We start from the raw sequence: 16,404 nt of genomic DNA, 5'->3' as shown, positions 1-16,404 counted from the left end.
GAACCAACTCTAACCGGGGGAGCACACGCTGAGCAGACAGCTCCACCACACGGCTGAAACAGAGGCGACACACTCTGAACCGAAGTGAACACACCTCTCGTTCTTCAGCCGACTCCTGCAAGCTACACACAACCATGTTGCCGTGCAAAGGCAAAAACGATTACGTTCGGGTGACCTCTATCCTGACGTAATGACCTCTGACCTAACGTAATCTTTTTTTTTTTTTGCCTTTGCATGGCATCACGAGTCTCCTATGAGTCCAACACCAGGGGTTCTTTGGTGACCCCTTTTGTTGTTGTTTATTGGGGCTTTAGGGCGCGTCGACTGCAAAGGTCATTTTGCGCCCATAACGTCGCGCTAGTAAAACAAGTGTTTCAAAAGAAGAAACTTTCTAGATATCAAGACTAGAAAGTAGAAGACTTTATAAAAAAGACAGGGTAAAATAAAACAACGCAAAAGCGTCGTAATAGACAACTGACTAGACAAGGAGACTAGAGAGGATTTGGGTCAGGTCGAGTAAATCACTTGGAATTTGACTGCACGGATAAAGGAAAAGATGTTGCCAGATAAAACCCAGGGTGACTCGTCACCCAGCAGGTGGCGGACAGTGGTACCCGGAGCGATGCGGCCGAGGTAGCGCGTCCGGTCTGGTTCTAAAAGTGGACAAGATAAGAGCACGTGAGCGACGGTAAGAGGCGCGGAACAACCGTTGCAAATGGCCTGCTCGTCTCCGCGGAGGAGGTGGCCATGCGTGGCATATGTATGGCCGATTCGGAGCCTGCACAAGATCACCTCGTTGGACCGGTTGTCTTGCAAGCAAGACCTCCATGGCTCCAAAGTCGGCTTCACCTCACGGAGCTTTCCGCCTCCACGTAGGCTCCACTCTGCCTGCCACTCAGAGAGAATGAAAGATCGCACAGCCGAATAAAGGTCACGCGCCGGCAATGGCAGACGTCGAGTGCAGGAGGCTGCGGCCGCGCGCCTCGCGGCCGCATCTGCCAGCTCGTTGCCGTGTATGCCGACGTGGCTGGGAATCCAGCAGAACTGAACAAATTTTCCCGATTGTTCCACTGACTGAAGTCGAGCTAAAATGTCTTGAACGATCGGGTCAACTGGATTAAAACTCCGTAACGCCAAAAGGCTACTTAGGGAGTCCGATAAAATCAAGTAAGAAAGGCCGTCCGACACCTCGATAAAACACAGAGCCTTCTCGATGGCGACTAGCTCAGATGAAAACACCGAGGCAAAAGAAGGTAGAGAGAATGAGCGGGTATCGCGACCTGCGATAAAAGCACATCCCACTCCCTCAGGTGTTTTTGATCCGTCTGTAAAAACGGTGTTAAAACCATCGTACGAGACGATGTGTTGCAAGGCCCTGACTCGCGCCTCACAAGGCAGCAAGTCATCCTTCTTAACTTCGGAGAGTGAGAGATCTACTTGAGGTTTTGCGTGTTTCCAAGGCGGAGAGGACGTACCCCAGCTACGTCGTACGACACGTAAACCTATGTTGGCTGCGGAGAAGAGACCTCTCATGCGCGCTCCAAAGCAGAGCGATTGTCGCGCTCTGTCAAGTCGAGTATAGTAGGTGGAGAAGACGTACGGATACGTCGGATGCGTCGGGAACTGACGCAGTTTCAGCGCATAGCGCATGCCAAGCATCTGGCGGCGTAGGGATAGAGGCGGCTCGTGCGCCTCAGCAAGAAGGCTGCTGCTGGGCGAGGTGCGGAATGCTCCGGTGGCGACACGGATTGCAGCATGATGGACTGCGTCGAGGACCTTTTTGCTGGATTGGCTCGCTGAATCGTACACAAAAGAAGCGTAATCCAGCTTCGACCGAACTATCGATCGGTACAGGAGAAGAAGGGTCCTGCGGTCCGCCCCATAAGATGTGCGAGCAACACATTTTAAAACGTTCAGGGATTTAAAACACCGTTCCCGAAGCGTTCTAAAATGTTCCTTATACGTCAAGCGACTGTCAAAATAAATCCCAAGAAACTTCGCCACCGGCCGAGTGGGAATCACCTGTCCGTAGAGCTTGATTCCCAAAGCTAGGTCGTCACAACGTCGGCGGCAAAAGTGCATTGCCACGGTCTTCACTGTGGAAAAACGAAGACCATTCTTACCGCTCCACCTCTCCAAACGTGTTACGGCGAGCTGCAGCTGTCTAGCCGCGTGTCGAGCGCTTGAAGCAGCAAACCAGATGGCAAAATCGTCGACAAAAAGCGATCTCCCGATGGAAACCGGGAGGTCGTCGACGATGTCATTGATTGCCACCGCGAACAACGCCACACTAAGCACCCCACCCTGGGGAACTCCGTTCTCCTGGGTAAAACTGCTCGAGAAATCACTGCCAACTCGGACTTTAAACCGACGACCCGATAAAAAATTATTGATAAAGAGGCCCATCCGGCCGCGTATGCCGTACTTATATACTTTGGAAAGTATGCTGTGTCGTAAGACTGTATCATAGGCCGCCTCAATATCAAAGAACAGTGCTCCAAGGTGCTTCTTTTCAGTAAAACAGGTGCGTATCTCGGTGTCAAGGGCTAAAATGTGGTCAACAGGGCTGCGGTGCTTTCTAAAACCGCACTGGGCGTTTGTAAAAACACCGTGATGTTCCAAAAACCAGCTAAGACGCACATTGACCATCTTCTCCATCAGCTTTGAAAGCGATGATGTGAGAGAGATGGGCCGATAGTGGAGAGGGTCATGTCCCGACTTGCCAGCCTTCAAGATAGGAATGATAGTGGCTTCCCGCCAGGTCTCAGGGAAAGTGCCAGTCTCCCAAAGCGAATTGAAAGTTGCTAGCAGCGCCTCGAGGGCAACTGCTGGGAGATGACGGAGCATGTCGTTGTGGACAGCATCCGGACCTTCTGAGACGCTGCGCAACGAGCTGATGGCAGACGTGAGCTCAGCCATAGAGAAAGGCTCATTGTACATCAAATTTTCAGCTGTGCTGAAGTCCACGGCGGCTGGTGCAGGTCGTGAGGACGGCTCTCCTCGGCAGCGCTGATAGAGTGCACGGCCTATCGTCTCTGCGACGTCTAAAGGGTGGGATATGTCCGTGTTGTTCACTCTTAAAACCGGAAGCGGAACAGAGCTGAACCGGCCTTCAATGCGCTTCATGCGTGCCCATATCTGGGTCGTAGGAGTAAAACGGTTTAAGGAACTCACGTACGTGCGCCATGAAACAGCCTTTGCCTCTTTTAAAACGCGACGGGCAAAAGCCCGCGCTTTCTTAAAAGCGATGAGGTTCTCAGTAGTACTACTCCGGTCAAACTTTCTAAAAGCGCGCTTCCTGGCACGAATCGCATCTCCGCATTCCTTGGTCCACCACGGGACCGGAGGACGACGAGGCTGACTCGACGTCTTGGGTATGCACCCGTTTGCGGAGTCAATGAGTAAACATGTAAAATCATCTGTAGACATCACAGAGGCGTCGGCTCTGGATAAACCGTGGCCTCTACGGCGGCCTGGAATTCGCCCCAGTCGGCCTTCCGAACATTCCACCTAGGTGGACGGTTGCCTGACACTGGAGACTCCTGGTGCTCCAGCCACACTGGGAAGTGGTCGCTCCCGAGTGGGTCGTCATGGACGGACCAGGTAAAAAGCTGAGCTAGCCGCGGACTGACTAAGCTCAGGTCCAGAGCCGATGTTTGACCGGAGGGTGTTGTAAAATGGGTGCGCTGTCCTGTATTTAAAATACACAGCGCCTCATCGCGGATAAAAGATTCTAAAAGTCGACCACGAGTGCCAGTCGTGTCGCATCCCCACGCCAGGCTATGGGCATTAAAATCGCCGACTACCAGGACCGGAGGTGGAAGCTCATCGACAAGTCGATGCAGCTCAACCACCGGGAGCGCTATACCTGGTGGTAGGTATAAAGAGCACACTGTCAGTTCCCGGTGGTTGAAATCAACTCTGGCGGCCACCGCCTGCAGGGGAGTCTGCAGCGGCACCTGGCGAGCAGGTACGCTGTGGTGAACCGCCAGAAGCACACCTCCATGGGCAATGGTAGGGGTGTCCAGGTCTCTTCTAAAAACAGAGTAGCCCTTGATGGCAAAGGTAACGTTTGGCGCTAGCTTGGTCTCCTGGAGACCTAAAATAAGGGGTGTGCGCCAACGGATAAGATAAGTAGTTGGCCCGGAGGCCTCTACAGTTCCACTGTAGAATAAAAGGCGTGGTTAAAAAGGCGCAAAAAGGGCGCGTATAACATGAGGCAAAGGCGCACACAGATACCTGACTGACCACAAAAAAGGTAAAAAGCACCGAGAGAAATGCACCTGGTAAAAAAGCGCAATAGCGCGAAAAAGATAAAAGGATAAAAGAGGAAATGACTAGACTGAAAGACTAGACTAGGTCCTCTAACTCCGAGGAGGCGCTCCCCCCGTAACGGATACGGGGATGCCCCGAGCCCTCTCGGTGTAGCCTCCCTTCAGCAGAGGCAGATCGGGCGTGGCTCGAGCCCTGCTGGGGCTTTTTCGCCCGGGGGGCGTCACCCTCCGAGGGTGACCAGCTCGGGGGCGTCTGCCGCTTGGCGAGGCGCCCTGGAGCCGCGGAGGTCTGTTGCCGCCCCGACGGGGATGTCGAGGCGGCGGCCTGTGTCCTCGACACAGGCGTCTCTGGCAGCGGCGGTGGTGGCCGCCGCTGCGGAGGTGGAGGAGGCGGCGGGGGACCCATGATGGGCCGAGTCCCCGCCTCGGGTGTCTCCGGGGTGTCAGCGGCAACAGCCGCTTTGGCACTCCCGGAGGCGGAGTCGGCAGACGAGGCTTCCTTAGCCTCGAGGGCCTTCTGGACGAGGCGAGCCCTCCTCGCCTCGCGTGCCTTCCTCTCCTCCTCCCCCCGCCGCAGCGCCTCCTGCACCGCCGTGGGCGGTCGGGGGCGGGGCGGGGTGGGTGGCGCCTTACCCTGCGCCGGGGGGCGCCGACCACCCTGTCGGCGCTGGACGACGGCCCAGCCGTCTCCATCACCGTTCGCGGCTGGAGCGGGACTGGGTGGACCCCACACTGACTCTAGAGCAGCCTGCTCTGTGTTGCTCGGCGGCGCACGAGGCGCCGTGGTGTCCGCTGAGTCACCAGTGGCTACGACGGTGAGGCCGAATCGTTTGAGAAGCTGCACGAGCTGTGCTACACTCATCTGGGAGGCATCGGTAGAGTTTGTGACTCTCACCTTCTGGGCATACGAGGTCTTCGGGTGACTCTGGTTGTACACCTCCCGGGCCTCTTTGAAAGACAAATTTCTGGTAGCCTTGATGGTCATGATCTCTTTCTCCTTGACGTATGCCGGGCAAGACCTATCATACGCGGAGTGCGGCGTCTGCCCCTCTCCGCAGTTGACGCATCGGGGGGTCTCCGAGTCACAGGTTTCGTCAGTGTGGTCCTGCGAAGCACACTTGGAGCACGTGGGTCTTCCTCGGCAGTTGTCCTTTGTGTGGCCGAAACGTTGGCAGCGGAAGCAGCGCATGGGCGCTGGGACGAAAGGCCGCACGCGAACCTTCACGTAGCCCACACGAATCTCACTCGGCAAGTCAGTCGAGTCAAACGTCAGAATGATGTTGTTGGTCGAGACCGTGCCTCTCTTCGTCATGATGCGGCGAGCCGCTGTCACGCCGAAATCGGCGAGCCCGTCCGCAATGTCCTCGTCGCTCACTCCCCTCAGATCGAAACAGTTAATGACCCCTCGTGAGGAGTTCTTAGATCGGTGAGGTTCCACTGTAAGCGGGATGGAGACGAGCCTCCGGCCGGATGCCCGTCCCTCGGAGAACACGAAGCGAGTAGCGTCTAACGCTTTCGCCGCCTCCTCGCTTTTCCTGAACTCGACTTCCAGCGCGCCATCACGCATCCGGTCACAACGAGCGATTGAACCAAACCGGTCGCAGCCATCTTTCCGCTGGAAGGGCGACAGAGAGCTCAGCTCCCTGTCTGCGCTCCGGAAGATAAGGATCTTAGGAGATCGTGGACCTTTGTCGAGCACCGTTCGCCTGTCGGCCGAGGCCAACGGGCGAGGATCGGCCGAGGCCGAGGGATTGGACTGGGGGGAAGGGGGATCGGTCAAGTTATCCATGTGAAAGAGTTGGTCTCCGCCAGCTCGGCCGCCGACGCTCCGCAACGGCGCCGCTACAAGGCCTAGGACGGCCGAGCTGACTGTACGGGACTTGGCGGCACCTTCCGAGGGGGAGAGAGAGACTCACCACCCCCCACGGTCGGATACCGCCTCCTCCCTTGACGCCTCGCCGAGTCACCGCCAGGGGCAGCGACAGATCAGTCCCACCGACGGAGGACGAGCACAAGTGCCCGAACCCCGCCGGCGACACCTCTCCGACACCACCCCCGGCGGCATCACGACTGGGAATGGCTCCTCAAGTGCGGCGCCCCACTGAGTGTCCCGCCCTTACAGAACTCAGGGCCAAAGAGGCGTGTTGCCCAGCCACCGCGACTGGCTCCGCACGGTGGGGGGGCTCAACCTCCAGGATCCCGTTGTCCTGGGGTACGGGTCGGCTCGCCTAGCCTAGTAAAACCGGCTGGTACCCGAGGGGACGCCACTCCCCTTACACTAGCCCAACTCGGCTGTGTTCCTGCGGGTGCAAAAACAACGAAAAAGAGGGTAGGAAAGGGATCAGAAAGCTGTGAGCGAGCGAAACGCGGACATCCGGTGAGAAGCAAAGTAAAAGCAAACAAAGGCCGCTCAAGAGAAATAAAACCACGAAAACCAAGAAAAGTCGGGCCGTACCATCTGTCCAATGTCCATCCAGCGATCAAAGCAAGTCGTAAGCAAGCATGGGTCAGGCTGGGGCCGAGGGGGCGCTACTCCCCTTGCTGGCCGGGGCCAGGGCCACCGCGGGGCAAGGGCCCAAGGAACCCAGACCAACAGCGACCCAGGCCACTTCCAACCCCCTGCGGGGCCAATCCTGCAGACAATCCATCCAGTAAGCAAGGCAAGTCCAGGTCAAACGCGCGTCAAGCTGGGGCCGAGGGGGCGCTACTCCCCTTACTGGCCGAAGTCACAGCCGCCGCACAGCCGGAGCCAGATGACCCCGGCTAAGCAGCAGCTCTGACCACGGTCAGCCCCCTGCGGGGTCTTTGGTGACCCCTCACCATTCCACAGTTACCTCGCAAGTCGCACACGTCCAAGTCCCACTCACGTGAGTCGGACGCCGCAGCGCAGGTCGGTGGCCAGGTTGGTGACCGCGTAGCTGAACTCATCCAGCATCGTCTGCCGGTGGGAGACCTGGTAGCCGTGGAACGCCAGGTGCTTGGTGATGTCGCCCTCGCCGGCCAGCATCTCGCGAGAGAAAGCCACCAGCAGGTCGCGGCTCGCCTGAGATGCATCGAAACGAGCGGGGATGCTTAGCGGTAAGCGGGTGAGGGAATCTGGGGTGGAGCGGACTGGACAGAGGTCGTGAGCGATGGACGGAGGGGGGGGGGGGGCAAGCAGTGAGCGCACCGGGGGCGGGGCGGAGACGGGGGCGAGAGGGCGAAAGGGGGTAATACAACAGTTTAGACGCATAACAAGTAAACAGCATAAGACCGAGGCAAGGTCAGAAACGTTCATGATAGAATATTGATACGGGCGCCTGAGCTGCCGAATAGTTCAGTTTTCAGCGACTGCATTACTGCAGTTTTCCGCTGCCCTGCTGGAGCGGCCCGCTGACGGATCAGGCGGGGCAGCTGACAGGATAACACACCCACCTTGATGGCGGCGTGCTTGTTGAAGAGACAGGGGTCGTGGTTGATGAGCCGCTGTCGCTTGGCCGTGTCCAGCAGCAGCACCAGCAGCAGGAACTTCTTCAGCGTGAACTGCTTCAGCTCCGCCTCGAAGTTGGGTCCGTACAGGTGGGGCACGGACGGGTGGCAGTGCTTCGCCGCCAGGTCCGGACACCACAGCAGCCTGTGGGAAACGCGCACACACGGCGTCAGACGCGGTGAAAACGGCACAATATACTCGATAAACAGTTAATACACAGCAAAATGCCCAAAGCACAATATAGGCCATATCGGAACTAGCTTAGTTTAATCATGGCGGCTAGCTATGGATTCGCACACCAAAACCCAAGAGCCCAAAGGGCGCGACCAGCAGCCGATAACTAACACCACGCCACCACGCCCGCCCTAGGCCGCCTTTGTCAGTCCCACCTGGAGTTGATGAATCGCGCCAGGGTGGGCAGGTCGTCGGGGCCCTGCAGGTGGATAATCTCTCCGTAGATGGTCTCCAGGCCCAGCCGCAGCCACAGCGGATGGTAGCTGAGCAGCCACTGCATCACCAGCTGTTTGAGACCGACGTCAGCGTGCAGGGCGCGGTCGCGGCGCACGCGCAGACCGCCGCGCTCCACCTCCACCTCCAGATTACGGATGACGCGGGTCATCTCTGGCCGCTCGTACAGCCGGCACGCGTCCAGACGGAGTCGGTTCAGCCGCCGCTGGGCCGTGTACTCGCGCAGGGAGAGCGTCTCGCGACTGGGCGCCGGCGGCACCCGGCTGCGGCGCACCTCCAGCAGAATCTTGGCGGCGTCCACTGCGGGGGAGGGAGGCGATAGGGATGGTCAGTGGAGCGTTAAGACGTAGTGGAAGCAAAAAAATAAAAAGGACGCGATAAAAAAGAACACTGTGAAGAGCTACTTAAAAACAATACGATGTCCGGGATTTCACAGAACGATACGTAATCAGATGATAAATAAATTAATTAGTTTGCTACGAATACACCGTGCAATGTCACTCACTGAACACCTGTCCCCTGCTAACACTCGACCTGCAGTTCCTCGGCGACTCACCCTTGGTTTCCACCGCCTTCGAGCTGTACTCGCTCGGCGTCAGAATAAAGTTCAGCCACGCCGTGAAGCCCCGCTCCTGCTTCTCAATCCAGTCCTTGTCGTAGAACATGTTACTGTGCAGGGAGGAAGCAAATCGTTAGTATATCTGGCAAAAGAGAAACTCCAGGTCAAAATAACGACCTACAGAGTACAGACATCAGTTAGCCTGACAGCAAAGCGACGATTATCACAATAAGACTAGCATTGCTCTAAGTAGTTCAGGCACAGCCTTTGCCCGTCTCTCATCTCTCACCTGGCCGCGAAGGGGTTGGGCTGGGTGGTCACCGGTTTGGCGGCGCGGGACACCAGTACGAGCTTCTTCTGTTGGATGGGCGCCGGCACCGAGCGCCGGCCCGAGTGGGCCGACCGGCCGGCGGCGACAGACGCTGTCGGGACAGAGAGCGGGATCAGATCGACACAGACAGAGTTGGTGGCGTGGGAATAAGTGTGCCCGATACTCAAGTTTGAACGCTTAGTCTTCAAAATACCAAGGAGTTGCTAGAACTACTAACCGTAATTTTGTAGGTGTAGTATAGCAAAACTCGATTCTCTACAAAACACTACGCATTTAGAACAATTAGTTTACAATCTATCTATTGACTCGGGCCGAAAAGGCAGATGCAACCACAGAATAGCAGCCAAAAACGCAAACTCGATAAACGACGCATTCTGCGACTGTCGCTAGAATCAATCCCTTCTCATAGAAACCACCAGTTCCATTGGTCCCCTATCTGACCAATTGACCTATCTGATCTGACTATTGATCAATGGCCTTACCGGCGGCTCCGGTGGGCGAGGACTTGGTGCGCACCACCCTGGCCTTGCCGGGCGTCACTGTCAGCGAGGGGCGGCGCGCGCGCGACTTGCTCGGAGTCCGGGCGGCGCGCTTTGCGCTGCGCGGTGGCGGCGCCGCCTGCTGGGAGCGGCCGGCAGCCTCGCGGCGGCTCAGCGCGCTGACCGAGCGGCGTGCTGCCGCCACGGCCATGGCGCGCGCCGACGGCTGCACGGGCGGCCGCGGGCCCGGCGGCGGCGGCGGCGGCTCTGACTCCGGTGACAGCGGGAAGAACAGCAGACCGGTGGGCCGCTGCAGGTGGGGTTTGGCCGCCGCCCGCGGCTCCTGGACCTGCTCCACGCTCGGCCCGTCACCCTGCGACCGCTCCGCCGGCTGCGGCGGCTCAGTCGCCTGCTCCCGCTTCAGCTCCCGGGCAGAGACCTGCTGCAGGCTCTCAGTCACCTCCCCGGCCGCCGTCGAGTAGCCGTCGACCGTGGCCCATGAGCCGTCCGATCCGGCGCTCTGGGTCTCCTGGTGCACCGACCCGCTGGTCTGCGTCGGCGCCTCAACACCGGCCGGGACCGACACTTCACGAGTGTCCGGTACCTCACGGGCTTCCGGCACCTCAGGCGCCTCCTCTCGCGTCTCCTCCAGGGAGAAGGTCAGGTTGCGCGTGGACGTGGATGTCACGTTTTCGCTCTCCTCCCTGATCAGACTCAGGGCTCCACCAGCGTCAGCCGACCAAGACGCGCTCACCAGGGGTGGTGGCGACACGCAGGGCACCGCCAGACCCGAGGGCGCCGGCGATTTGACGTAAGTCTCCGACGACAGGTTGCCGGATACGTCTGACATCGCGTCAGCAGCGACATCCACGTGAAGGGGTCCCAGCAGCGCGGCGGCAGCCTCTGCCTCGCCGGCCGATGCACCCTTGCCGAACAGCTCCTTGGCGATGGCCGAGCGCTGGGCTCCCGCCGCGGGCGACTGCTCCTCCCGCGGCTCTTTGACCAGCGTCGAGCAGCGCCGACCGCCAGCGCCGGCGGTCGGTGTCAGTCGCGGCGAGCCCAGCACCGCGGCCAGGTCGGGCCGGCCGCCGCGCACTGGTGAGCCGTAACAGCGCGTCTCCTCTGTGCGCGAGCTGCGGGAACTGCGCAGCAGGCGCGGCGACTGGCCGGGCGCCGGCTCGACCACCTCGCGGCTGAACACGTGTCGGATCAGGGTCTCCTCCTCCACCACCTCCTCGTGCACACAGGTGGCGCGCTCCTCGGCTGAGCGCCGCGCTCCGGTCGCCGGGGAGCCGATATCCCCAGTACTGCTAGTTGTGGATGTGGAGCTGGCCAGCGTTTCGGAGCGGGTCGCGCGCCGGGAGGTGGCCCGCGTCTCCGCTGATGACGTCACACTGGTGGACCGGCCGAACAGCTGAGGGGTGGGCATACTCATCAATCCCTGACGCAGGGCGGCGATCTCGTGCGTCGGTTCGGAGTCTGGGTCGTCTACGGTCGAGGGGCTGGACTCTACCTGTTGGTCACTGCGGGATTGCCTGGCAGCGAACAGCTGCGGCGTCTGTATCACGCGTTCACCATCATCGGTACTCTGTACGGCCACATACTCCTGACATTCCTCCACGTATTCAACCGTCTCGCACCGCTCTTCACGGACCTGAACTCGCTCTTCATAAACCTCTCGCTCTTCCACGCACACACCCTCAAACACTTCATCGTACTCATCGCTACGCACGGTTTCACGAACTCCGAAACGTTCTTCCTCTCGCACGTCGACCCGCTGCCCGCGAGATTCGTGACGCCTCTCCCCATGCGTTTCGAGGCTGTCATCGTCACGCACTTCGAAGCGTACACCTCCACGGGTCTCAAACCGCTCAGACTGCGACTCGGTCCCAGTTAACGCGATGTCATCTCGCGTCTCTCTTCTCTCCCGAGTCTCTGTTCGCGTTTCCGATCGCGATGTAGTTTTGCCGAACAGTGACGGTGTCTTCATCCAAGCTTCTGGCTCCGCTGGAATCGATGGTCTAGCGCGAGTCGAGTGCTCCGTCAAATGAGCCATGTCTATCCGGGCGACGCTGTGGCGACTCTGCCGGCCACTTCGCTCAGTCCGCTCAGTCACCTCAACCGTCTCGCGGTCGCTCCTCTCCTCCTGGCAAGAGCGCCGCTCGCGTCGTCTCGTCCGCTCTTGTCGCGCCTCGCCGGCGGCCGTCTTCCCGAACAGAGATGGTGTGCGCATCCAGTCATCGGGCGAGACCTGGTCGGCGGGCGCCGCTGCGGCAGTCTCCCTCCTCTCCGCGGCAGCCGGCTGGCGGCGCCGAAACAGCTGCGGCGTCTCGAACACGTCTCGCGGGTCGGCCGGAGCGTCTTGGTCGCCCTCCTCCAGCGGCTCCAGCGGGAGACAGAAGGTGGTCGGCGCCGCGCCCAGCGTCGGACCATCGGTGCGAATGAAGGTCTGACGCCTGAGCGGCGACTCCGGCACCGTGCAGGGCGGCAGGGCGTCTCGCTCCGGTGACTGTGTCGGCGGCGGGTCCAGGCGGAACGTGCAGCCCATCGGCGCACCGGCCGGCACCTCGAACGTCTGTCTGCGCGGCGTGACGTCTCCGGCGGCGGCCGGCGGTCGGGCAGCGCGCCCGTCGCGGCGGCGGGCCGGCGTGCCGGGCGCCTCCTCGCTGCGGATGAGGCTGACGGAAAAGTCGGGAGGAGTGCGGAGGACGTCCAGCAGCGTGGAGCAGTCGGCAGAGGTCTCCAGCCGGTGGGTGGAGTTGAGCGGTCCGGCCGCCGGCGGGCACAGCAGACCGGCGGACTGAGCCGGCGGCCGGCCGGCCGAGCGCGGGGGACGGTTCTCCCGCTCAGCGGGCGGTCCGGCGCGGGTCTTGGCAGGCGGCTTGGCGGCCGCCGCCGGCGCCGAACGGCCAGCCGAGGAGCTGTTCAAGGAGCGCAGCGGCTGCGGCTTCCGGAAGCGGGCGCCGGGTGCCGAGGCGACACTCTTCTTCTGAAACAGATCGGAACGTAGGTACGTCAATTACACGTTAGACATCATCGTTGAGAAAAGATATGGTCACGGGTCTGCACATTGCGATTTCATACATTTCAGTTGCAGACATATGCCAATATGGCAACAATCCAATGCTGTGTGACTCAACACTCCAATCCAATGTGCCCGGAAACATTTCAAATTAGACGCTTTCGTCGATAAATTATTTTTCGATGTAAATTACGTAAAGAGGATATAATTGCACTTCCTTGAATTGCTGGTCTTTGCTAAATGTTTGAAAGCATTAACACTGGTGAAGCCACTACCCAAGATGCAAACAACTTTTCACTGGAGCGATAGGGCAACCCAGCCTGATCCCGCCCCCGACCCCTGCTGCCCGGCCGCCGTACCTTTTTGGCGGCCTGCAGCGGCCGGCCGGTCCCCAGCAGGATGGCCTGCGCGCGCACGCCCGTCGAGGTGCTGACGCCCAGCACGCCGCGCACGTTACCCTCCTGCTCGGGCGTCCAGTGGACGGCCAGCACGGCGTCCATTAGTGCCGGTACCACTAGCGACGGCACCTCCACCGCGAAACCGTCCGGCACCTTGTCCACGAACAGCTGAGGGAGCGGGGGGAGGGGCAGAGGTCAGAGTGGGGGCAGAGGCGGTGTGCGGCGTCAGGTCACATAACCAGCGCACAGCGGATAAGTGCCAGGTCACGGTACCATAAACGCCACACGCCAGGTCAAGGTCATGGGAGCATGTCTTACATATGACAATGATTCTGCCCAATGCAGAATCACTCACTTATATCAGTTTCATTCCACGACAGTCAACCAATATTACTGAACCCTGCCGACAGTTTATGCAGAATGCTTGTTGAAACTGTCGAATTGGATGTCTGGAATTGAGCATCAAACAATGTAAAAATGTGCAATCACGGGACTATCGATTCAGTCACCATTTAACCTCCGCTAAATACCGAATAAGTAGGTGAGCCCTCGACAAAATTTGGCACCCCATTCCAAGCTGTGACGGTCTGCGTTGTGCGAAAAAACGAACCAACGTCGGACACCCTCGGCACGGTTGCGCAGCAACTCTGGATAGCCATAGTCTGTTGTCCGTGATTTTCCGGGCTTATTATATATAAATCGGGGAGACATACAAGGTACCTATGAGCACCATAACTACCGGCCACAGTAATTCCACAGAAGATACCGTCCACACCGGTCGCATCCCGCGTTATCCACCGGTCCGCCACCCGCGCCCTGCTCACCTCCAGTTCGGTGTCTGCCGGGTTCTGCACGATGAGGCCGATGGTGCGGGTGGCGCCCACCCTCACTGTGCCAAACGACACCTTGGGTGTGGGCGCGAACCGGCGCAGCTGGAGGACCGGCACCTGCTCCGGGCTGCGCGGCGCGCGCCGGTCCGGAGGTGTCCGCCGCACCTGTGACGTCAGATCAGCCAGTCGGGATGGTCAGCGGCGGAATCACGGCGTGGGGCGAGTGTCCCAGGTCAGACAGCCCAGTGGATAGCTGCTGAATCTGACAGCTCTGCAAGACAACTGTTCTCCAATTGACCTCGTGAATGGGACACCTGTCTCCTGACTTTTAATCCAGTACAGATCAAAACTGGAAATTGGCTAATTGTATGGCAAACATAGCTTATAGTCAGGAGACTGCTGCAATAGGTCTTTGCTGCCATATCTAGCTGCTACATGCCAAACTCTGTCTAAGTTGAAGTAGAAAACAGGACAGAGGTAATTGAGTGGAGGATACTTGTTACTGATGCTGTGCAACTGGATGCACTTAGCAGGCACCAAGGTTTATGCATGTCTGCTAACTCAAGTCTCAACCATCAAGCTCCAATTCATAATGCCCCTTCATAAAAAGCAGCAATAATTAACAAATATAAAATGCACATTGAAACAGAATGTGGTCTTTGAAAGTGTCTTACCTCAAATGATACTCCCCTTGTAGCCATGGTCTGAAAAAGGTAAGGGTTTAGGGTAGTTGTCAACAGATTTACTTGTAAAGTAAAGACACTTAAATTTTAATTGGTGACTTGCTGGCATCCTTTTTTCAATGTACACACAGAATGTTCAAACTAGATAGGTGGGTAGCTAAAAATCATCTGTGCAAAGTACAAACCCTATGTGACAGCAATTTTTAGAAACTGTTCAATTACTTTTCTCACTAGGCTGTTAATTAATTCTACTTGTCTTGTGCAACAACTGCTTATCCTTTTCAGGCAGTCACTGGGTCTGTTCTGGTCACTCCACCAGCCTGCTCTAAGCCTCTAAAACTTTGTTTAAAAATGTTTCCCTGCTCCCACCATTCCTCACTCCTCAGAGCTCCTCTCGTCCCTTCTGTCAACACGATTTTCCTCCACCCAAGTGTTTGGTATTACAGAGGAGGTTAAAATTGCAAATAGTGCTAAATACAGCTGGGCATTGCCTATAAATGTATTCTAGAGGAGGATAAAGCAGATATATGATGGTGCACAAATACAGTTGCTGCGCACTGTCTATAAATGACATTTGAGTGGTGTGGAAACACAAGTGAGGATTCTGGATGCTATAGTATTCTAAAAGGTGATTTTTGATTTACATCCGCATTGTTTATGAAAAGTCATGTTAAGCTCAACCAATATTGCTATACAATGAATCACATACCTACCTACTGTGCAGTATATAGCCTGCAAATCACTGGTTTTCTCTCAAAAATATTCCTTGAGCTGCTCAAACAGCCTCCGATCATTTGAAAAAGGATGTAATTCATTTTTAAATGGACGTAACTCAATTTCGAAAAGAAATTCAGTTTTTTCCAAAAGATTAATTTTAATTTAAATAATTAAGCATGTCACACTCCTCACTGAATGTCGGCAGTTACACAACACATCAGCATTTGTTAACAAAAGTTCCAACCACAGGTTTCGTTAAATGTCAGACGATTCATTTATTTATGGATTGACTCTTTGATAAGCTACAAATTGAAACTCAAGACCAAACTAAATGCAATGTGATCATCATAAAGAACAGCACAATTCAAGTATCACAGAAATATTACATACCTCTCAACCTGTGGGCTGTGACTTGTGCAAGCCTTCAGTTTTCAACAAGACAATGACATACTAGAAATAAAATAAATCCAGCAATACTTTAACAGCATCCCAAAGATAATAAAAGAAGGCGTCTAGGGCTCGCTGAGATTGTTTACGACCATTTTCACACCACAGCGACAGAACACCGTGCCGACGAATTGCGGCATTTAAAAATTCAAATTGCGACACATTTCAACGAATATAAAGTGATGGGCAATGCCTAAGTACTTAGTTTAGATTTTTCCTGGTTTTTGATTGGAGGTCAACTTTGTCTTTTGATAATTTGTATTTTAAAGAGAAAAATTAATTTTACTTGATTTTTCAATTAAACTTAACAAAATATATGAAACTCTACTCGTTCAGCTCAGAAAGTACCAAGAAGTACCTGCAAGTATTTGGTAGCACAGCTGCTGCCAAAAACTCGGCGACTCCTTGGCGGAAAGGCAAATAAACGCCAAGTAGGGGATCCAAGCTTGGGGGAAGAGGGACGTTTATAGCAATTGTGGGTTGCCTTTGCATATGCCAGGGGTGGAGTTAGATATGCTTTTTAAGGGTGGTACGTGCAAACAACCAGGAAAAGTGCAGCCCGAATGCTGGTTCGGGGAACCCGAACTTTCGGCCCGGCCGCCCCTTTCATTCAGGTGCCGCCCCCGCCCCCTCCCCCCAGCGATAGGTGCCGCCCGAGGTTATGAAAACCTTTACTGCAGCCCGTCCATCCGGTAAGGCCTGTTCCTCGCCCTAAATAAGCGCTGCC

General features: G+C 56.8%; 1 protein-coding gene across 1 annotated transcript in view; it reads right to left on the bottom strand.

Annotated features, from left to right (window-relative positions):
• Positions 1-16,043, bottom strand: part of LOC122363265 (abnormal spindle-like microcephaly-associated protein homolog) — a 30,159-nt gene extending 14,116 nt beyond the window's left edge. Inside the window, exons 1-10 of the mRNA XM_043332316.1 lie at positions 15,621-16,043; positions 14,505-14,534; positions 13,825-13,995; positions 12,962-13,168; positions 9,584-12,569; positions 9,060-9,192; positions 8,768-8,880; positions 8,133-8,511; positions 7,689-7,887; positions 7,142-7,317 (exon numbers count right to left, since the gene is read on the bottom strand). Coding sequence (XP_043188251.1) covers positions 7,142-7,317; positions 7,689-7,887; positions 8,133-8,511; positions 8,768-8,880; positions 9,060-9,192; positions 9,584-12,569; positions 12,962-13,168; positions 13,825-13,995; positions 14,505-14,531 — 4,391 coding nt within the window. The 5' untranslated portion in view covers positions 14,532-14,534; positions 15,621-16,043. The remainder of the gene's footprint in view (positions 1-7,141; positions 7,318-7,688; positions 7,888-8,132; positions 8,512-8,767; positions 8,881-9,059; positions 9,193-9,583; positions 12,570-12,961; positions 13,169-13,824; positions 13,996-14,504; positions 14,535-15,620) is intronic.
• Between the last annotated feature and the right edge of the window lie 361 nt (positions 16,044-16,404).

This window comes from Amphibalanus amphitrite, unplaced genomic scaffold (genome assembly GCF_019059575.1).
Source record: "Amphibalanus amphitrite isolate SeventyFive unplaced genomic scaffold, NRLGWU_Aamphi_draft 000612F_arrow, whole genome shotgun sequence".
Taxonomy (NCBI): domain Eukaryota; kingdom Metazoa; phylum Arthropoda; class Thecostraca; order Balanomorpha; family Balanidae; genus Amphibalanus; species Amphibalanus amphitrite.
Note: the sequence above shows the minus strand (reverse complement) of the source record. Positions and strands in the feature narration are given on the sequence as shown.